Source organism: Vicugna pacos, chromosome 10 (genome assembly GCF_048564905.1).
Source record: "Vicugna pacos chromosome 10, VicPac4, whole genome shotgun sequence".
Lineage (NCBI taxonomy): Eukaryota > Metazoa > Chordata > Mammalia > Artiodactyla > Camelidae > Vicugna > Vicugna pacos.
The window spans coordinates 27,025,800-27,049,263 of NC_132996.1; the positions used below are offsets into that span (position 1 = coordinate 27,025,800).

Consider the following 23,464-nt stretch of genomic DNA (forward strand, 5'->3'; position numbering starts at 1 on the left):
TTTTCTATTGCATATAGTAAGTACATTGTACTCATTTGGTCATGTCCAGAAATTTTGAACTATTATAAAAGGAACCTTGAGGATTTTATTCTTGTGATTTGTTTAGCTCACTGAGAGTTGTACTCAGATAAAATGGAGTTATGTTGCAGGCACATAAAGGTGGATCCTAATGTGCCAGCCCCCTTCCAATTTCCAGTGCTTTTTTCTTTCTTTTTTTTTTTTTTTCCTTCGTTCTTCTTTGCTTTCTTGGTCCATCACTTGGGGAGGCATTTGCAGTAACACTAATCTCTCTATCTACCCTCCTGTATACCAGATGTTAACTCATTCCAGCAGACTACAAAATGGATTGATGATGTCAGAACAGAAAGAGGAAGTGATGTTATCATCATGCTAGTAGGAAATAAAACAGATCTTGCTGACAAGAGGTATGGAGTGATTTTGTATGTATATGGAATGTTTGGTTTCTTTGTTAAGCAGCCTGTTATTTTTATTAGTGAAGAACTGTTTTAAAAAGAGACATGTTTAATCTTTAATTTTATACCTCCTCTTTTCTTTAGTGTGGGAACCTGAAATAGAAATGTAAAACATTAAACTCAGTGTTGAAAGGAAAATAAGTTTCTTGTTTTATGTAAGCCCATGTGTAAATAACTCTTGTGCAAGATTTGTTTATACATGGGAAGAAAAGATCGTTGACAGATGAAGCCGATAACTGTTTTACATTTTTAGGCCTCATTAACATGAGCAATTTTCTGTTAAAGAATAAAATGTTTTTAAAAAACAAATCCTATCTTTAAAAAGTATTCATAATGATTATAAATGCATACTCTTGGTAGTCTTCTTATAAATATTCATTTTAATTCAGTGGTGTAGTTTATTCTTTTCTTTTCTTTTTAATTGTATGATTGAGCCAGACTGTGAGGTTGAACTGAATAGCTTGATTGTGATACCTTAGTCAAATGAGCAAAGCTACATTCAAGTCACAGGATGCAAAATTTATTAACATTCACAGTAGAACCCGTGGCTTGAATATCTGCTTTTAGCATTCTTAAGTGATCTACTGGATATTCTTTATGCTTTAAATAGTCTTGACCATTTATTTAATACTAGAAGCTTTTACTATTTATTGTTTATTCATTAGTTAGATATTGAAATTCGGTAACAAACTTGTGCTATTAATTAAAATGTTGTGAAGAAATCTGGTATGTTCAAAAGCTTGTGAAAGTGTTAAGCCCACTTCTATCCATGGTACCTCATTTGAAATTGGCAAGAAAGCTTTTTTAGTTTAAAAGTAAATTCAGCATATGACTTCATCTATTCTCTATGATAATCATTTTCTGACGTTTTTGGAATTTGCTGTCATATAAAATTTCACTATTTTATTTATCTTCAATATGAGAATTTGAAGATCAGTAGGTATATATTCTTTTAGTGGAGAGCCCCTCAATACCTTAATTTTTAAAGAAAAAATTATATATCTGAATTCCCCTTTATAGCCAGAGTTATCTAAAAGGGTACTTATAAGCATCTATTCCTTTATTGTGTACTATTTCAATTGAGTACAGAAATGCTACAAATTTAATTTAAGAATTTACAATTTTTCTTTAAGGTAATATTTCTCCATTGCTTTAGAATTACCATCTTAGTACTTTCTGTCAGACTATTGCCCTTCAGCTATTCACATTTAAAAGAATTAGAGCCTTGTTCATTCATTACTTTATTTTATTTTGTGGAGGGGAGGAAATTAGGTTTTTTTTATTGATTTTATTATTTTTTTAATGGAGGTCCTGGGGATTGAACCCAGGACCTCGTGCATGCTAAACATGTGCTCTACCACTGAGCTATACCCTCCCCTCCCCCAGAATCATTTTTAAGTGAATAAAAGTTTTAAATTTTTTTAAAAAGCATTAAAAGAAAATATTTTGGTAGTGGGGGGCTTTTTTATAAGCATGACATGGAACCCGGAAGCCATAAAGGGAAAGATTGATAAGTTTGAATACATAAATATAAAGATCATATTCACCTGTTATATCAGTCATTATTCAGAAGATTGATAATGCACAGTATCATCAAGGGTCTGAATAAACAAAAACTCTTGTATATTGAAAACGTAATTAATACAATATTGGGGAGAAACAGTTTAATAATATCAGAGTTTAAAATACTCATTGACTCAAATCCGCCTCTAGTAATTTATTCCACAGATAAACCCACAGAATTGGGAAAAGATGAGTATATAGAATTATTATTGCAACATTATTTATAATATTAAAAAATTAAAATCTGTCTAAATGTCTGTTATTAGTAGTAGCATTTTGTAAATGAAATTCTTATAGCCACTAAAAAGAATGAGAGGAATTTATTGCTGTGTAACACATGAAGGTTAGAAATACACTTGATCAGTGTATATATAGCATGATATCCTTCAGGTTAAAAAAAAATAAGATAGTAGATATATAGAGATATATTCATATTTTTTGGCCTAGAACAAATCTACATAAGCATACATGGAACTTAACTGTAGTTATCTTTGGGAAGGAAGTGAGAGTATAGAAGAGTTTATTGTAATTATTCGTCTTTTAAGAAATAATTACTTGTGTAATTAGAAAAAAGTTTTAATAAAAATGATTCAGAGTTAAATGACTTTATCACTTTCTTTGACAGTTAAGTACTTTTCTTGTAAAATATCGGAGGAAAGGCCAGAATACATTGTTTCATTGTCTCAATATAAGTACCTAGATGCTCAGTACTCTTTCTTCTGTAGCCCAGTGATTCCCAAATGTTTCAAACCTGAGAATCACTTCGTAAATGTGGCTTATTAGATCCTCTTATAAGATTCTGACTATAAAGGATCATGGACAACTTTAAAATTTTTAAGGTTTTTGATCCTATTTCCAGATACCATGATTCCGTTAGTCTAGAGTAGGGCCCTTGAATCTGTATTTTAAAGAATCTTTCTAGCTGCTTTTGATAAACTCAAACCACAATTGGAACCATTGCTAAAGCTAATCTTCAACCATTTTATTGGGGTGACATAGTTATAAAACCAGAAAAGATTTCTGCCTGGAATGCTTAATGTGCAGGATTTATAGACTAGTAGTCATTCATTCAGGATATATTTATTAAGGATCAGTTATGTTTCAGAATATGATGCTCTAGGATAGTGAGCAAAAAAGACAAGTTTTCAAGGAGCTTTCATTCCAGAGAGTAAACCAGGCAGTAAATAGATTTTTGAAAAAATACATGTTTGATACATGCTAAGGGTAAAAATTAAGCAGGGAAAAGGAATATGAAACGTCAAGGTGAGTCTGAAATACTAGATGGGATAGCAATGGAAGACTTCACCAAGAAGATGAGTGGTGACTTTTGAGTAGAGACACTAAGGAAGTAAGGGAGCTAACTATGCAGATATCTTGAGGAGAAAAATGTCCTAGGCAGATGGCTCAGAAAATGCAAAATCACAGAGTTGGAAATACACTTAGTTTATTCGAAGGAGAGCAAGAAGGCCTATATAGCTGATAAGGAGAATGATGGCAAGAGTAGTAGGCAGTGAGTTTAAGTTAAAAAAAAAAAAAAGAAGAAGAAGAAGAAGAAGGCCAGGTTGTATAGATTGCAAAGTGTAGACTTTCTGAATGTTTGGGCAGTTGGAGCAGGGAGCAGGGAGCGGGGAGTAACTTTTCATAGGTTGAAAATACATAAGGGTAGAAGTGAGGAGGCTAACCCAGACTTTACTCCAAGCAAGAAATGATGATGACTTGGACCGGGAGAGTAGTAGCTTGTGTGCTGATCAGTGGTCAAATTCAGATATGTTTTGAAGATAGAACTGTCAGGGTGGAATATATATTGATGGATGGAATATGGGATGTGGGGGAAGGAGAAGTCAAGAATAACACCTAGATTTTTGGCCTGAATAACTGTCATTAACTGACCTTAGGAGAGACTGCAATAAAGAGACGGTTTAGGGGGAATATGACTTAAGCTTTTGGTCATTTTAAGTTTAGAATGGCTTAGTTATCCTGGTAATTACATGTTAGGTAGGCAGTTATCTGTATGAGTATGGAGTTCAGAGCAGTAGTCCAGGCTAGATACATGTTTGAGAGTCATCAGTGTATAGATGGTATTTAAAACCGTAAGACTGCGTGGAATCACCAAGGGAGTAACTGTAGTAGAGAAGACGTCCAAGGAGTAAATTTTAGGGCATCTGACATAATTGTTTTTAGGAAATTCACAGTGCTGAAATATTTAGGGCTAAAGGTATGTGCTGATTGTCAACTTACTCTCAAATTGCTAAGAAAAAAATGTTTTTAAAAAATTTATACACATATACATAAATACATAGAGAACGAGAGGATAAAACAAGCAGATATAGTAAAGCATTAACAGCTGGATTCTTATATAAGAGAATGATTTTGTTTTTAGAAAGTTGACAAATTCTAGTATAATATCTTCTTGTAGACAAGAAAAGAGTGGAATCTAGTAAATAGCTGTAAGTTTGGGGAATAAGGACAGTTCCTCCATAGTAATAAGACCAGAGGTAGAATATAAGGCACACACACAAAGATTGGAGGATAGATTTTGGTGGGAGCTTGTAGAAATTCTCTTGCTTTGCTTTGATTTTCTGTGTTGTAAGAAGCCGGATTTGTTAGCTGATAGTTCAGACTCATTTAATAAGAATACATGCATATTTATTAAACACCAATGTGATAGCTAGGCACTAGGAATGCCAAGATAAATGAGATAGTCTTGCACTTGAATCTCTCACAATTTGAGAAGCACTGCTGATTATAATGTATCAAAAAATGCCCCGTAAAACAAGTATTGACATGAATTAATACCATGTATCAAGAGACTTTGTAACGTATGTCTTTTGACTCACTTGTTCCACTTGTAGAATTCCACAGAATCCAACTTAAAGAAATGATGCAAAGTGCACAAAGATGTACATAGCAACATGATTCACAGTAGTGTAAAATTTGAAAACAGCTTATATTTCTAACAGTTTTGGACTGTTTACATAAATTATGGTAACAAATTGACATTATCTAGCCATAAAAAATTATTTTACACAGAAATTTTTAATCACAAAGCTAAATACTTATAATCTGATATTAAGAGAAAATAGCAGACTATTAAGATTTTTAAAAATTAAAAAAAATACAAGGTGAGCTCAGCAAGTAAAAGCAAAACGTTAAAAAATGCCTTTAAAAGAAATGTTTAGTTAGGTATAACATATACATGGAAGTGCACAAATTTTAAGTGTATTGCAGCTTGATGAATTTTCAAACTAGTATTGCCTGTATAACCAATGCCATATCAAGAAAAGGGTTTTTTTTGAGACTTGTTTGTAGTCTTATATCATCATCTTTCCAAAAGAAGAATTTATCTTTTTTTTTTTTTCTATAGGCAAGTGTCAATTGAGGAAGGAGAGAGGAAAGCCAAAGAGCTGAATGTTATGTTTATTGAAACTAGTGCAAAAGCAGGATACAATGTAAAGCAGGTAAGTGTTCTTTGGGTATGGGTGGGTTGAGGTTATCAAATTGAAAAAACTTACAATTGTGTGAGTTTTCTATTCTCTAGTGTAAGATTTTCTTCCTCTTAGCAATAGCAGGCCTCATGAATTAGAAACATATCATTGAACAGTGAAAGAAATCTAAATGTGACATAGTTTGGGAAAAAGAAGACTTGCCAAACTTTTCAGATTGTTTATAGGACAAGTATTTCATTATGATTACAAGATTATGTGATTGCTAGGTTGTAAACTCACCATACTCTTACTGCATTGTTTTGAGGTAAATTTCCCTCATTTTAGTTTTTGATGGTAAGATTACGGTAAAGCAAGTATTTACTATCAGGCATGGTTTTTTTTTTGTTTTTTAACACTTTTTTAATTGAGTTATAGTCATTTTACAATGTCAAATTCCAGTATAGAGCACAATTTTTCAGTTATACATGAACATACATACATTCATTGTTACATTCTCTTTCTCTGTGAGCCACCACAAGATCCTATATATATTCCCCTGTGCTACACAGTACAGTCTTGTTTATCTATTCTACATTTTGAAATCCCAGTCTGTCCCTTCCCACGCACTGTCCCTCTGGCAACCACAAGTTTGTATTCTATGTCTATGAGTCTGTTTCTGTTCAGGCATGGTGTTTTGTTTGTTGTAAAAATACATTCTGCTACTTTATCCTTAATAAACTGCTGATGTTCTTACAGTGTTTGTAACAGGAATCTTTGGGGGCAGGAAAATATGGGGGGACCTCACATTATCAAACTGTTTTCTAAAAGATAGGATAGCCAAAAACTCACCTGCTTTATTCTTCAGGGCTATAGGTCGTATGAAGGAGTAGTCTCAAATTTATAGGATTTACAGACCAATAAATTATTTTTTTTTTAATTCTAGCTTATCAATAGAGGGTTAAAATGAAATCCTTGAAACTGAATAAGTAGAGCTTTAAGAAAAATTCTCTCTGTTGTTTTCATTTTTGGCTCTTTACTTCCCATCTCTTCTTGCCTTTAAACATTTGTAAGTAATACTGACTTGTCACTAATTCCCTCCTCATAGTATACTCTTCCATGGTTCCATATCTTTGTTCATGCTGTTCTCTTTGCTCAGAATATTCATTTTTCTCCTTTCCTACTCATCCTTTTAAGTTTCAGTTTAGATGTCAGCTCTTTGGAGACATTTTCTCTGACATTCTCCACCATACCTCCAAGTATTATTATCCAGGTATTATCATGTACTGGATTATAATATAGTAATAAAAGCTTAAGATGGGCTTTCTCTCTTGCTCTCTTTCCTTTTTAAATTATTCTAGGAGAGATTTCACTAATGCATCATTTAATGTCTAAACATCATTCGAGTAATTGGGCCTTAGTGAGAACTTTGGCTTAAAACAAATTTAATGCTACCCAATACTGCTACTTTTTCTTCGTATTTAAAAATGTTCTTTGCTTCAAACTTTTTGCTCTTTAGTCTGGTTTAAGCACTTAACCCTAAAGCCCTGTTTCGGTTTTAAAGAATATTGTTGTAGTTTTTAAATAAAAACTATCAAGGCTAGAACTAGAATGAATAATAGTAACCTAACATGAGCTCTCGTATTTTATAGGATATTTAAATAGTGTTTTTCATCCTATTCAATATGTCATAAAAAGATAGCCAAAGAAAAATTTACCCTTTTTTTTTAATTCCTTTTTTAGAAAAGCATTAATAATGCTTTCTTTGTGAAAGTGGTCTGGTGTTTAAATTGCTGAAGGAAATGGTAATGATAAGGTGATTATTTAAGGCTCCACCTCACTTTTCATTTCAGAATTAGTACATTCTTTCAGTGAAGTACTAAGTATGTAGGTATCACCCTTCTTATTGCATTCTCTAATTTTACAATACTGGAAAATGGAAAAGGAACTGAAACACTCCTTGACCTTTAACTTCTCAAATCATCAATGCTTGTCAGAAGAAAAAAGATTTGTTTGAAAGAGAAGGGAGGACTTTGTGAGAAATTAGTGATAGCTGATGGGCATCAGCACTAACAAGAAAATAAAAGCTGTGTACTATTCACAGTGGAATTGTATATGTGTGCACACGTGTGCGTATTATACCTGCTGAGAAAGCATATTTACTTTAAGCATTGGTAGGGGTGGTATCTTTCCTACACCACTATATTGCATGTCAACCACAGTTCTTGGCTCATGGCAGGTCTTAATTTTGTACTTTATCACATACCTTATTCCATAGCTATCAAGTACCTACATTATATGAGACAACTGTATGTTCTTTGGAGTACATAAAATTATGTAAAATATGATTCTTGACTTCAAAAAGCTTACAGTTGAGAAGAGTCACATTCTCATGAAAACTATGCAGTGAAAGGTAGGTAGTACATGATAAATGCCTAGCAAGTGCTACAGAGTAAGATCCACAGTTATTATTGAGATGTAAAATGGATGTTGGCACAAGGAATTATATTTGATGCAGAAATGAGTAAGATCATATACAGTTATGATGATGAAGGAAGGCTTTGTTTAAAAATGCTGCAATCTGAGCTAAGCCCTTGAGAAGTATATTTGATTTGGATAGGTAAAAGACAGGGAATACTCCAAGGAAGAAGAGAAATTAACATATTAAACAAGGCTATCTAGAGAGCATGGTATAAATATTATGTAATAAATATTAACTTTAAAACATTTCTTTGTTGTCTTTCTACAAAGCACTTTATACAGAATATGTAAGTGCTTAGATATTTGTTGAATACAGGAGTGAATCCGTGTAACAGTCCTCTTAAGTCAGCTGCTGTTGTTGCACTGATTTTAGAGAGAAAACCTAGAACAGAAGTACGCGGTTTTCCCAGAATTACTGCAAGGATTCAAATGAGAAAATAGGTAAAGTTAAACACTCGGTATTAGCTTCTTTCTTTCCTTACTTGATTCGATAGATTACTTCACGATCCTTACAAATTATTGTTACAGTGTCGATCTTTAACTCTTACAGCATATTGTCATCTGGAGATCTTTGAATGAAATACTAATGACCCAGCCCCACACCAAACTAGTTGAATCTGTCTTTAGGGAGGGGACCCAAGCATCTGGTGTTTTGTTTAAGTTTCCCAGGTAATTCCGATGCACACTAGGTATAGAGAACTACTGGTCCAGAGAAAGGACTTCACACATAACCTTTCAAGAAAGCTTTCCTGAAGTATTTATTTCTAATTACTTTCTAAGGTAAAATAAAAGGATAGGGGGAAATCTATGGGGTCATGATAACCTATTAACTCTCTGTGTCTAATATATTTAGCTTATTGCTTTCTTTAATATATTGGAGGCTTATTGCTTTCTTTATTTTTCTTTCTTTATTTTTGAGGGGAGGTAACTAGGTTTACTTTATTTACTTATTTTTTAAATGGAGGTACTGATAACTGAACCTAGGACCTCATGCATACTAAACAGGCGCTCTGCCACTGAGCTGTACCTTTCCCAGCTTACTGCTTTCTTTAAGTGTGTATTTCTCTAATCTGCCGGTTGATGTTCTGGTCCCTCTTAATTGTCATTTTCTCCCATTATATTTGCTTATGTTAATTGAATCCTTTTTAATCTTTTTTTATATTTCATTGGAGATTTTCAGTAGCATTTCTCTTTTTCATCAAGTTAAAGTTTATCAGAGTTTTTCTTCACTTTCACTCTGCATATAAATTTAAAACTTTTTATAACTTCCTTTTTTATCAGAAACTAAGTACATTGATTTCTTTTGTTGCCTGTTTTTAGGGGTTGGAAGGATTCAGTGGGCATAAGCATTCCTGTTTTTTTCTTTCACTGTATAAAAGAACAGACTTTCTCAGATCTGTGATCATCTGCTAAATAGTATTATGGATAGTCATGCCTAAGGAATTATCTGAGAATTCAGATGCAAGTGGACTCAAACCAGTAGATAAAGGCACTAATCAACTATTTGTACTGCACTCTGTGCTTTCTACTGTATTTCACACCCATTAGCCATTTTTTCAAGCAGCATTTTAAAAAATATCTACTACATGTCAGGTACTAGGGTAACAAATATGAAATACAAGCCTTGCCCTCCAGCGTTTAAAGTCTAGAGAGAAAGACTAGGCCACTACAGTCAGTATAATCAAAGCTCTGAAAGAAGAAATATAGGGTGCTATTAGAATATATAGAAATATTTGATTAGATTGGAAGATGATGGGATTGAAGAAATCTAGGAGTGGGTTAGGGAGGTTTTCTCAGGAATTATCAGGGAATGGATCCTGAAGGATCTGTCAGCTAGACAGTTTGGATTGGGAGCAGGGGAGGATATTACAAGAAAGACAGAACATCACTGTATCCTTTGAACCTCACAACTATGTCCCCCTTTTTATTAGAAGAAATCTAAGGATTAGAGAAATTTATATCTTTGAAGTCACAAAGCTGTAATAATGCGGTAGTTAGTACTAGAGTTTCTTGGTTCAAATTCTTTCTGTAAACACATTAAATACAGTGTTATATTATGACAATAGGTAGATGAGTGTGACTCTAATAATACCTTCCTTGGAAGACCTCATTAGTTATGTACTTTTCACTAATTAGAATCTATTTCAATTTCTTAAAAAACCTCAAAACTTGTAAATCTCATTCCATTTTCACAGAAATTAAACAGATCTTCCCTGTGCCTCCCCATGAAAAAAAAATTCAATTTCTAAACTAGCCTATAATAAACTTTGATATCCTTAAGAGCCAGAAAGATTATGCATCTTGAACAGATAGGCAGTTTAATAAATACTTCATGTCAGAGCAAGCTATGAGATCTTGGGGAAGGTTTCTAGATGTTCCTCAGTGAGAACATTTCATTTCTGCTCTAATGTTTTCAGAAGGTCTCGCCTAACCCCTGTGACTTTCCTATCAGTTTTTCATAGTTTCTTAAAGCAGAATTTTATGCCTGTTAGTGGTTTGCTGTAGCCCTAGAATTCTTGCAGAATTTCATAACATTTGGAAAGATACTTTGTTCCCTTAGCCCACAGGACCATGGGTTATTGTAACTAGTCTCTGATAGAAATAGAGCTGCTGTTTATGAAAGACTTCCTCTATAACAGATCAGTCCTAAGCCATTTACATAATGATTTTCCTTAATTTTCACAAGTCAGTTAAGTGTACTATTATCTTAAGCCCATTTTACAGATGAAAAAGTTGAAGAACAGAAAGATAACCTATCATGTAAGTGGCCTACCCAGAATGTAAATACTTCACCTTTTAGTTTTCAGCCATCCACCCTAATATCTTTTACTTTCAATGTGTGATTTGTATGTCTTTGTAGTCATAGTAAGACACTGAAATCATTGATAGAAGTCCTAATACAAACTGCTTTTTTTTTTAACACCTTACTTTACCAGGATAAAGTCAGTATTCTTTGCAGGTCTTTCTTAGCCTGGCCTTCAATATATATAGCTTCATTCCAATCCTTTTGTATATTCTGTGCTTCAGTCAGTCTGGACTACCTCACCATTCTTGAAAATCATTGAGGCCAAAACTAAATATCACCATGATAGAATGAATTTCTGAGTTACAAGATTTAGTCTAGTGCCACATTGTCAGCTGCTAGATTATTCCAGTAGTCATATACTTATTGCCAGTTTGCAGTGCTAAATAGATGGTTGTTCTCAGTTGATGTTGGTGGAGGAGCACATTTTTTCCAAACTTTCTTATCTTCTGTAAAATACATTTTTCTTCTTATTCTTTATGTCCGATGGAAAGTGATTTTTAATGGGTGTTAGGCTTTTCCTGATGTATAAAATTTTGAGCTGACGGAGTTGGCATTCTGCTCTTAATTTATTATCTAATGCTAATATATAAAAACTTAGAAAGAATTATTGTCCAATTTCACATGCATTAGTTAATTAATTAAACACTTGCTAATTTTGAAAGGGTGTAATACTCTTCCTAGAGTTGTCTAATGCACTGTGTCAGTGTATTTCTATGTTCATTTTGCTTCTGTAAATTTTAAGTTATTTTTGTTTATAAAATTAACAGCTTTCACAGATATTAATTATTGCAGCATTTTATTATTGTATCTAGATCAAGAATGCTGATACGTATTTGAAACTGAGTATTCATATATTAATCCAACTGAGTCCATCTTATACAATTAATATTACATTGATTTGATTAATGGTAATTTACACAGCCACATGATCTTTGATCATGCACAATTTCTGGAATACTAGAAATAACATTAAGGTAAACATTCTGCAGTTTTAAGTCTAATAGCTGGTTTTGGTTGAATACTGAAGCCAATGCCTAATTTTTATACATCTTCAAAATGCTACTAAATGTTATAGGACCAAAACAATTATACTTTTACTCAAGTCTTTCTTGATCCTACCCCATCAGACTATTGCCTACAGATAAAGATTTACTCCTTTTCTATACTTCTTTCTGTAAACAGATTACTCACAGTTCGATTTTTCCATCCCAGGCCTTCTGTTCTTTCTGTTTCTTCTCATTTTAACTCAGCAACATTTATGGAGCACTTAAACTCTGAGTGCTTTGCACGGTATGTTTTTCAGCCAAGTGAAATCTTAAAAACTGCATTTAAATCCCAATTCAGATGTCATTGTGTATGGACTTTTCTCAGCTGCCTGACTGGGGCCTTCTTACGTCTTTATTCTTAAAACATTCTCTGCTCCCTTAGTTTGCAGCACTCATCACATTGTAACACACAGAATTGTTAGAATCCCTTTCTTTTGCCAAACTGTGAGCTCCTTGAATTTAAAAATTACATCTTGTTTATTTCTGTGTCCCTAGAGAACTTTAGACAATGCTTCCAGTAAGCAGGTACTTGGTACAAGGCAGTTACATTATACGTGCATTTAATTATAGGAATTTTATATTACATGCCTAACAAAAAGAGAAATGATTGAAATAGGCAGTTTCACCTGCTGTTCTACCCAGTAAGTGGATGGCTAGATTTGGGCATAAAGTTGAAGGTATGAATCTGTTATTCCTTCAGTCAGTTTGTATTTCCCATGCCTCTCAAAGCGAACATATCACCAGGCTTGACTGTGATTATCCTTTTGAAGATATCTTTCATAGCATCATACCTCTAAACAGAAGCCAACCACTTCCACTGGTGCTCTTTGCAGTGATGCAGGAAAAGCCAGCTCTGCTGGACCTGGGAGGAGGTGTTGTGGTTTCTAACAGTGATTTCCTAAGAAATTGTCAAGGGTAATTTTGACTAGACTGACTTTGTCTATACATACACTAACTTAAGAACCTAACTCATAATAAGACAGGAATGCCACGATACAGTTTAACTAAGTGAACAGTCCTTACTCTGAGTTCCTATAGTACTTTGTATTTATAACTCAAATGATATTTTTGCTGCTGATTTCTTAGCTGTTTGTTCATGTCCAATCTCACCAGTTGGAAAGCAAGGATCATACCTTTATTCCTCTTTGTATTTGTCATAATGCTTTTCATATGGTATTCATTTATAGAATAAATGGACATTTTAATGTGCTTTCATTATGCTAAGGTCTCTGGAATAACCCAGAAGCCGTTTCCTGTAACTCACCATCCAGTGAGCATCCTCCTTTAACTTCATACCATTCGCTAAAATTTCCTTCCCAATTATCACGTCTCTCTTTTCCACAGCTCTTCCGACGTGTTGCAGCAGCTCTACCTGGAATGGAAAGCACACAGGACAGAAGCAGAGAAGACAGTATCCTTTTTGTTTCATCAGAAAATTTTATTATTAACACGTCTTTAGAGTCCCACTTGGTTGGCTTAGGAATATTGTGCCATTGCCTTTTGCAGCCAAGAGTTGATAGTTTCAGAACAAAGAAGCTTGGAGTTTTTCTATAGCAAATGAGATCCTATTATCCAAGTACACTCTTGGCAGCCTGCTGCTCACTCCACTTAATCAGTGAGAGGGTTTGTGTTTGTTTGCTTGCTTGATTTTTAATGAACAGGAAACTCTTAGAATCCCAGCTTCCTACTTCTTAATTTTGACTCCCCTTGGCTCTGGGCTTTTTCCCCACAGTGTATATCATATTTTCTTCCCCTGCTTTTTCTAACATTGGAGCTTTCTGCTTTCTATGGCCTCTGCTTTCAGAAATGGGACATAATGAAGCACATGTAATATTAGTTATTTTAAATAATTTTGTATTTTGATATTTTCATTGTTTGTCTTATATTTGCCTTCTAGTGTTTTTCCATATCCAGATGTTTTTGTTAAGCTATAGCATTCGTAGCACTTTGTATTCAGCTCTTCCCACTTTTAATGTTTTATGTTTTCTAAACCTTTATTTTAATAGCATAATGTGTTCTATAGAGTTGAGACCACATCATTTATTAAATTCTCTCCCTATTATTGGAACTCTCTTGGAGGCTATTTTCAGATTTTTATTTTAGGTGATTCCATAAGGAATGTCATCTTTATATGGTTTCTTGATCCTATAGAATAAATTCTTTAGGATAGATTCCCATGATTAAGAATTAATCTTGTTCTGAACCTTACTGCATATAGTAGATATAAGCAAGTTTATTCCATATAAGCAGCTCATATGGTGAGCTAACTATATAGAAAATAGTAGCTGTGTAAGCTCTGAAGCCAAAAAGGAATGGAAGGGGGTGCTTACCAGAGTTGTTGGTATTCAACAGAATTGGAATTGTGCTTTCTCAGTTATAGCTCCTTAACTTTTATTTCAGTGATTGACATAAAACTGGAAAAGCCTCAGGAGCAACCAGTCAGCGAAGGAGGCTGTTCCTGCTAATCCCCCATGGCATCTTCAACTTTCCTCCAGAAGCTCACTGTTTTGGACCCCTTACTCTTTCATTGACTGCAGTGTGAATATTGGCTTGAACCTTTTCCCTTCAGTAATAACGTATTGCAATTCATCATTGCTGCCTGTCTGGTGGAGATGATCTATTAGCTTCACAAGCACAAAAAAGTCAGTGTCTTCATTATTTATATTTTACAAAAAGCCAAATGATTCCAGCATATTCCAGTGATAACTTTAAAATTTACACGCATTTTCTTAACTCTTTTTCCTTTTTAATGTTATGAGAATGTACTTCAAAATGATGGAAATCTCAACAATATGTGGCTTGGTTAAGGAGCAATTGTTGACAGCAGCACTTGCCTACCTACTTGATCTCTTCCTGCTTTACTCACTTCTTTTTTACCCTATTCCTACCCTCCTTCCCTCAAAACAAATGAGGGGGCAAAGCAGTAGTCATACCAAGCCCATGGGAATTATCCTTCAATTTTAGTGTTGCCACTTGCTCTAGGCCTTGGGCCAAGATATCCAAAATTATTCTTGAGCAATGATATAGATTTCTTAGACCTTAATTGAGGTCAAAACTCAACTATCACGATAGACAGTGCTAGAATAACAAAAGGGTTCTGGTGCGTCTTCAGAATGAGTCCTAATGAACATACTAAGTACATACAAGTAAATGAACATAAAATATATTTCTGATCAAAACAAATGATCCTTTCACATGTTAGACTCTGGGAGAGAAAAGTACAAATGCTTCAGAACAGGTTTTAAATATTTAATTCTCATAAGAGCTGTTTCTCCCAGGGTTTTAAAATAATTGTCAAAATAGAGTTACTCTGTTTAAAAAGCAAAACTTTTTAAGCAATAGATTTCTCTTGGGTTCTTTCTTTGTTTCTCTTTTTTTCTCTTTCCTTTTTTTTTTTTTTCAATGCTATGCAGGCAAGGCACATAAAAATCAAATTCCTTTAACAAGAACCAGTGGAATTTAAATTTGGCATCTTGATCAAAACTACCATAACCAGTAGAAACAATGATATCTAAAGTTTACCAACTAAAGACTCCTCAACAGAATAGCAAATACTTTGTTCAGGCATTTGAGGTCAAATTTAAAATGGAAAGTTTTAAGTCCCTAGAGACAGATCTGAAAAAGCATCCATAGAAGAGGGAAAGGAGAGAATGAAAATAAAACTCAATATTATGCAGATTTATGCCTTATTTTTCACCATTTTTTTATGTTGGTTCTCTCAATCTGTTTTTGCTTTTTATTAGATATGTATAGTTTGGTTAATTAACTAGTGATTTATATTTAAACTACAGTTAATCTTTTTCCTTTGGTGATATTTATTTCTTTGCTTTTTTAAAAATAATTTCAATTTTTAGATGTTTTATTCAGTCTATTTAGAGCTTCATGATGATGGCAATATGTATTTCCCTTAAAACACTGCAAACAAATATACTACGAGTGCACCATTTTAATCTTTACTACTTATTGTGAGATTGCTGTGTAAGTTAATCAACACATTTGTAAATACATTGTTTGCAGGAAGAAAATTTCTGAGTTACAACTCAGGAAAAGCCTGCTAAATTTATGTTGTAAGCATTACTTAACACAGTATAAAGATGAAAAGACAACAGAAATATCTTCATACTTCCTCATCCCCTCATTGCAACAAAACCCTTAACTGGAAGAACCTTATTCCCCTCTCTTTCCTCTTCCTCCTCCACTTCCCACTTATTGTCACTTTGTATTATTCAGAGAGCACTTGGATTATAGGTCTGATTAGGGAAATGCTTTCAGATAATCATTAGCCCACATACCCCAGTAACTTATACTCGAAAGATGGGATGGAGTGTAAAGTGCTTTTATAATACAATATTATTGTTAAAGGCAAGGGTTGACTCTTTTGTTTTATTTTGACATGGCATGTCCTGAAATAAATATCAATTCAATATGGCAGATGGGTCATATTCTTTATTTGGAAAAAGTTGTGATTTCTGACATGGAGGTGATTGTCTTCCTACACTGTAGCATTTGGTTCTTTCTGTGTATCTTTAAGGCAGTTACCAGTTAATGCTGCTTCTGATACTGGTCTTTTTATTTGGCTTGGGGTTCTTCAACTAAAGCAGTAAAGTGTGTTCATAGTGCAGATTTTTTTTTTAAATAAACACAGTTTTGCTGCCAAAAATGTATAAATAAACACGAAAGAAAACAATTATTGACTTGGTTTCCCATTCCTGCCAAAGTAGTGAGTTAGCATGTGTTACTTACTTCCTCCTTAGAACTATAAAGGGAACATGGAATAATATTTCAGAAAAATAACAAACCAACAACAAATCTGAGAAACCTCTCAAGAGTCAGAAGACTCTTCAATTGTTGAGGGTGAGGGAGAGTGGCTCCAACTTGAAAGATAGAGCCATTGGTGGAGGCAATAAAAGGATGTGTTAAGAAAAGCAGTTTAAGTTCTGTTTATGCCTCCCCTTTTGTAACCCCACCTTTGTCTTGGAACTGGGGTGGCAAACTATCCTTCCACCAAATCCAGCCTGCTTCTTATTTTTAAGTGAAGTTTTGCTAGAACTCAGCCATCCTTCTCACTACAAAGGCAAAGTTGAGTAATCGTAACATGATTTTTGGGCCCAAAGAGCCCAAATATTTACTATCTGGCCCTTTACAAAGGGCTGACCCTTACGGCAAACCACAGCTGTCCCCCTTACTATAGAAATGGAGGCCACAGGCCAGATTACAGGTGCAGGTATCCACAGGGGCAGTATAAAATCCCTGATAAGTAATGAGTTGATGAAAATAGAATGATCTCCCTGCCTTAAGCCTTTTACTCGTTCTTTACCCTTTCAAAACATCAGTTAGTGGACTGTAATCTAGGGAGACTGCCTCCTGAAGAGCTACTGCTTCCTGAACGAGGTTTAAAGGTAAGGCTCTGAAATAAAGTTTGGTTTAGTGGGGTGATAATGGGAGCAATTACATGTGGTCTTGTGGTTCTAGAATCTGTTGCAAGGTTTGTCCCTTCACCACCTTAAACACTTGATGTTCTGGTCTTTGACCCTTGCCCAGTATACCTCCCCAGACTTGCAGCCCATACCCAAGGAGAATTTGGACTCAGGCCAGGTAGTTGGATACCTGAAAACAGCCTCAAAAGAATAAGTGAGTATCATATGAAGCAGAAATACTTGAAAAGACAACCAGTAATTTAAAGGTGGCATGATAAATATTAAAGAGATAAGATACTAGCAATATGGAACAAGATTCATAAAATCAAATATAACTATTAAGTGAAAAATACAATAGTTGAAATTAAAAACACAGGTGAGATAAATAGACTGGATTCTACTGATTAATTAGTGGGAACATTACATTGAGGAACTCTTTTATTAGAAAGCAAAGAAATGGAAAAGTAAATATTAAGAGGAGAATAGTATACATAGCAACACAAAAATTCCAGGAAGATAAAAATCAGAAGAATTAAAGTACTGAAAACAAAGAATTTTGAAGATGTTTATGATAGGCACCTGCATATCTTCTGAATGCTTTCTGAAATGGTATCTGCCTCTTGGTGTTCATACCTTTACATGATCCTTTTCCTTTGAATATAGGCTGCCCCTGGTGAGTTGCTTCTAAGGAGTACAGTACAGCAAAAGTGATGTCGCTCTGAAGGTTAGATTATGAAAGACTGGCTTCTGTCTTGTTCACACAATCTGACTCTTCTCATTTGCTTCTCCACAGCAGTCTGCCATGTTGTGAGCTGCCTATGGAGAGGCCCAGTAGCAAGGAGCTGAAGGCAGCCTCCAGCCAGTGAGGAACTGAGGTTCTCAGTAAAGCAGCCTGCAAGGATCTGAACAAAAACAGGCCGCAGACTGAAAAAATACTTGTATATCAGATGCTTGATGAAGGACCAGTATTCAGAATATATGAAGAACTCATAACTTGATAGAAAAAAGACATGAAAAATGCTTGACATCATTAGTCATTAGAAAAGTGCAAATTATAACCACAAGGAGATACCACTACACATGTATTAAAAAGGCTAAAATTTAAAAGATTGACAGTACCAACTGTAGGTGAAGATGAGCAGCTGGAACTCATACATAGCTATATGAGGTTGTGGAAAAACAGTTTGGAAGTTTCTTTAAAAGTTAGACATAAACACTTATATAAAATAGCCATTCTACACCTAAGTATTTACCCACAAGAAATGAAAGCATGTGTCTATACAAAGACTTGCACACAAATGTTCATAGCCATTTTACTTGTATTAGCCAAGAATTTGGAAATAACCCAAATGTCCATCAAAAGGTGAATATATAAACAAGTTAAGGTACATGCTTACTATGGAATACTATGCATTAAAGCAGAATAAACTGTTGATAGCCACAGCAACAGATGAATCTCAGAAAAGTATCCTTAGTGAAAAAAGTTGGACAAAAAGTAAAGTCTGTATTTTATGGTTTCATTTACATAAAATTCTAGGAAATGCAAACTATTCTGAACTGTAATCCTCAATTGCTCCCTTTCCCCAGTCCCTGGTAACCTCTATTCTGCTTTCTGTCTCTATGCATTTGCCTATTCTAGGTACCACTTATAAGTCGAATCATATAATACTTGTTCTTCTGTGTCTGCATGATGTTTTCATGGATGTGTTCATCCATGTTGTAATATCTATCAGAATTCCATTCCTTCTGTGGCTGAATAATATTACATAGTATGTATATACAATATTTCAGTCAACTCATTCATCTGTTGATGGACACGTGTTGTTGTTTCTATCTTTTCATTATTTTAAATAATGCTGCTATGAACATTAGTGTACCAGTACCTGAATAGTTTTCAGTTATTTTTAGTATATAACCTTGGAGTGGAATTGCATGTGATAATTCTGTTTGATGTTTTGAAGAAATGCCAAACTGTTTTCCACAGCAACTGCACCAGTTTACATTCTTACCACCAATGCATGAGGGTTCCAGTTTCTTCACATCCTCATCAACACTCTTTATGTTCTGGTTTTTAAATAATAAACATCCTAGTGGGTATGTGATGGTATCTATCTCATTGTGGTTTTGATCTACATTTCCTGAATGACTAATGATTTTGAACCTCTTGCTTGCTGGCCATTTGAATATCTTCTTTGGAGAAATATCTATTCAACCCCTTTAACCATTTTTAAATTGGGGTTTTTTTTTGTTGTTCAGTTATAGGAGTTCTTCATATAGTCTAGAGATTATTTGATAGATATATGGATTTACAAATATTTCCTCCCATTCTGTGGGTTGTCTTTTCACTCTCTTAGTAGTACCCTTTGATGCACAAAAGTTTTAAATTTTAATCAAGTCTGATTATCTTTTTCTTTTTTTGCCAATGTTTTTGGCGTCATATCGAAGAAATCATTGCCAAATCCAATGTTATGAGGGTCTTATGTTTTATTGTAACAGGTTTACAGTTTTAGCTCTTAAAGTTAGGTCTTTGATCCATTTTGAGTTAATTTTGTATATGGCATAAGGTAAGAGTCCAACTTCATTCTTTTGCATATGGATTCTTTTTTTAGCAACATGTGTTGAAGACTGTCCTTTCCTCATTGAATGGTCTTTGCACTCTTATTGGAAATCAATTGAGCATATATATAAGGATTTATTTCTGAATTATCTGTTCTGTACCACTTGTCTATGTGTCTGTCCTTATGCCAGTACATACTGTTTTCATTACTGTAGCTTTGTAGTAAGTTTTGAAGTCTGGAGGTTTGAGTCCTGTAACTGTTCTGATCACTTTAGATAGTTTGTTATCTTAATATTAAGTCTTCCAATACATGAACACAGGATGTCTTTTGTCTTAGTCTGTTCAGGCTGCTATAACAAATTACCACAGACTGGGCAACTTACAGACCATTGAAAATTTATTGCTTACAGTTCTGGAGACTGGGACGTTCAAGATCAAGGCATCAGCATGGTCATCTGGTGAGTATCCTCTTCCTGGTTCATTGCCAGTGCCTTTTTGCTGTGTCCTTACATGGTAAAAGGGGTGAGGGACCTCTCTGGAGCCTCATTTATAAAGGCACTAATCCCATTCATGAGGGCTCCACCCTCATGATGTAAGCACTTCCCAAAGCCCTACCAACTAACACCATTACCTTTTGTAGGATTTGTATATGAGTTTGACAGGCAAGACACAAACATTCAGACCATAGTATTCTGCCCCTGGCCACCCAAAATTCATGTTCTTCTCACTTGCAAAATACATTATTCCATCCAAAAACCCTAAAAGTCTGAACCTGTTCCAGTGTCAACTCAAAAGTCTAAGTCCAAAGTCTCATCTAAATTATATATGGGTGTTGACCTAAAACAAATAGATTGCCAATTATTTCTCCAACAAAAATGGGTTTATTCAGAATCAGCAGAGAAGTGCAGTTTGGGGTTTGCAACTGTGCCATGTGCAAGCCCCTGCATGGCAAGGGACGGAGAATGTTTTTATAGAGGGGAAAAGTTGGGAGAGCTGTGGTAAACAAAGAGTCCATGGCTTTTTATTGGCTGAGTCCTTGCCAAAAAATAAAACAAGTCTTTCCTCTTGTTGGGCTCTGCTATCATCACAGGATGTGAGAGCTCCCTCTTTTGGTCTCCTGACTATATTTTGTTTGAAGTTTCTGTTAATTTTTTATATGGATGAGACTAAGGGTAGATTCAGCTTGTGGCAATTAGTCTCTAGCTGTGAACACATGAAGTCAACCAAGTTATGTGCTTCCAGAATACAATGTTGGGACAGGCATAGGATAGGCGTTCCTATTCCAAAACGGAGAAATAGGAAGGAAAAAAAAAAGGGTAACAGGTCCCAAGCAAATCCAAAACTTTAAGGCACACTGGGGCAGCAACCTATATTTTGACCTAACTGGCTGCCCCAACTCCAGTTGTCATAAGTTGGGAGTCCTGTGTCTTTGACTGTGGAGGTGGATTCTCATGCCAGTGGCTCTACCACTTTGGAGATTTGAGGATAGCCCCACCCCTATAGCTCTGCTGGGCATTGCCCTGGTGGCAGCTCCCTGCTATACCCCAAAGTGGCCCTCTGTCTGAGTTGCACACCTGAGGCTCCAGAAGGGTCCATCCTTTGGAATCTAGGTGGATGTAGCCATGCCTGATGCTGTGGACACTGCCAAGGTTTACCACCTGTGCCCTTTGAAAAGGCTGCTACCATGGCCTGCACTACATGGAGCAGCTAAGGTGCTGGGTGCCAGAATTTAGGGGAAACAACCTGTGATGTGAGTGAGTGCCAGGCAGCAGAAACCCTTCCTTTGAAATCGTTCTGTATCACATACCCTTTCAGTTTGGGACTGTGATAGGAGTGCCTTCAGGGTCATTCTCCTATTGCCTTGGCAGTAAGTCCTGTCTTCTTTTAGATAACCAACCAATCTCCCCATTGTCTTGAAGAACTCTTGGCTTCTGTTGGAATGGTTAACTTTTGGAATGGTAGATCCACATCAGTCTTATCAAATCCTGCCACACACTTTGTATTCACTCGCAAATAAGCTTCCTTATTTCTTTCAGTGTGGATAGACTGAGAATTTTCAATTTTCAATTTCTGCTTCCCCTTTGATTAAGAATTCCACCTTTAAATCATTTTTCTCTTCTCACATGTTAGAAAAGAAACAGCAGGCCCAAAATGGAGTCACCTGTGCTAAGCCCCTTGCCAGCAAACCAAGACTTAGTACATCACATAATTGCAGTTTCAGCCTCTCCTTGAAATGTGACATTTAACCACTTGACCTGGAATTACCTGGTCAGCAGTAGTGAGGTAATCTACCCATCCGTCCTCCATAGGAAGGTAACCTCGCCTAAAACCATCCATTCTTTACTAGACACTTCCTTTTCCCATGCCCTGCTACCTATAAAAGCCTTCAATTTTTATAGCCCCTTGGAGGTCCTTTCTATCTGCTAGGTGGGATGCTGCCCGATTCATGAATCATTGAATAAAACGAATTAGATCTTCAAATTTACTGAGTTGAATTTTTTTTTTTAACAGATTTGGTGGCAGTAGTAGGACCAAATGAGACTTTTGATGGATTTGGGGACAATGAGAAACACAGGCATTATAGCCACAAACCCTTTTGAGTTCTGTCTTTCTTGCTGTTTCCGAAGGTTATGGGTAAGTTCCTCTCAGTTCTGAGCTCTGTTCTCTTTGCATCAAGTTCCTGATCTTATTGGCTTTCCAGAGTTCCCCATTTTGAGTGGAAAACCCCAGCACTTGGTTCTATCCCCAGATTCCATGTTGGGAACACCTGGTGGTTTGGTCTGCAGTTACCTATTTATTTGGAATCCTTCCTCAGATTTCACACTCTGAACTGCTTGTAGCAACTGTAATTCCCCATTTGTTTGGAATCAGTCCACAGTCCCCATTTTTGGGGAGTCTCTTGGTTCAATCCTTTCCCCAATCCCCAGATTCAACATTGGGAACTGTTGGTGGTTACTGGCTGAGCTCAGACTGGGTCTGACTTAAAGACCAGACTGGGTCTGGGCTTAAACTGGACTGAGTCCACTGTGTTCTGTGTAGTAAAGGCTATTGCTAATGAAAATCTTGGAAGCAGCCACAAAATTGGTGGGCATGGGTTGAACATTTAAAAGCTGCTAGAAAAAATAAACAAAGGGGACCTAATTAAACTTAAAAGCTTTTGCAGAGCAAAGGAAACCATAAACAAACAAAAAGACAACCTACAGAATGGGAGACAATATTTGCAAATGACATGACTGACTAGGGACTAATTTCCAAAATATACAAACAGCTCATACAGCTTAATATAAAAAAAAAAGCAATTCAATAAAAAAAAAAATGGGCAGAAGGCCTAAATAGACATTTCTCCAAAGAAGGCATCCTGATGGCCAATAAGGCACATGAAAAGATGATCAATATTGCTAATTATTAGAGAAATGTGAACCAAAACTACAGTGAGGTATAACCTTACACCAACCAGAATAGTCATCATTAAAAAGTCTACAAATAATAAATGCTGGAGAGAATGTGGAGAAAAGGGAACCTTCTTACATTGTTGGTGGGAATGTAAATTGGTGCAGCCACTATAGAGGACAGTATGGAGGTTCCTTAAAAAACTGAAAATAGACTCATCATATGACTCAGCAATCCCATTCCTAGGCATATATCTGGAGAAAACTAATTTGAAAAGACACATGTACCCCAGTGTTCATAGCAGCATTA

At 35.3% G+C, this 23,464-nt stretch overlaps 1 protein-coding gene across 2 annotated transcripts in view; it reads left to right on the forward strand.

The window, feature by feature from the left end:
- RAB6A (RAB6A, member RAS oncogene family) overlaps positions 1-16,219 on the forward strand; it is a 45,984-nt gene extending 29,765 nt beyond the window's left edge. For both annotated transcript variants that reach the window (XM_006203348.4, XM_006203349.4), the window contains exons 5-8: positions 314-425; positions 5,401-5,494; positions 13,136-13,202; positions 14,192-16,219. In XM_006203348.4, coding sequence (XP_006203410.1) covers positions 314-425; positions 5,401-5,494; positions 13,136-13,202; positions 14,192-14,256 — 338 coding nt within the window. In that variant the 3' untranslated portion in view covers positions 14,257-16,219. The remainder of the gene's footprint in view (positions 1-313; positions 426-5,400; positions 5,495-13,135; positions 13,203-14,191) is intronic.
- Positions 16,220-23,464: the final 7,245 nt, after the last annotated feature.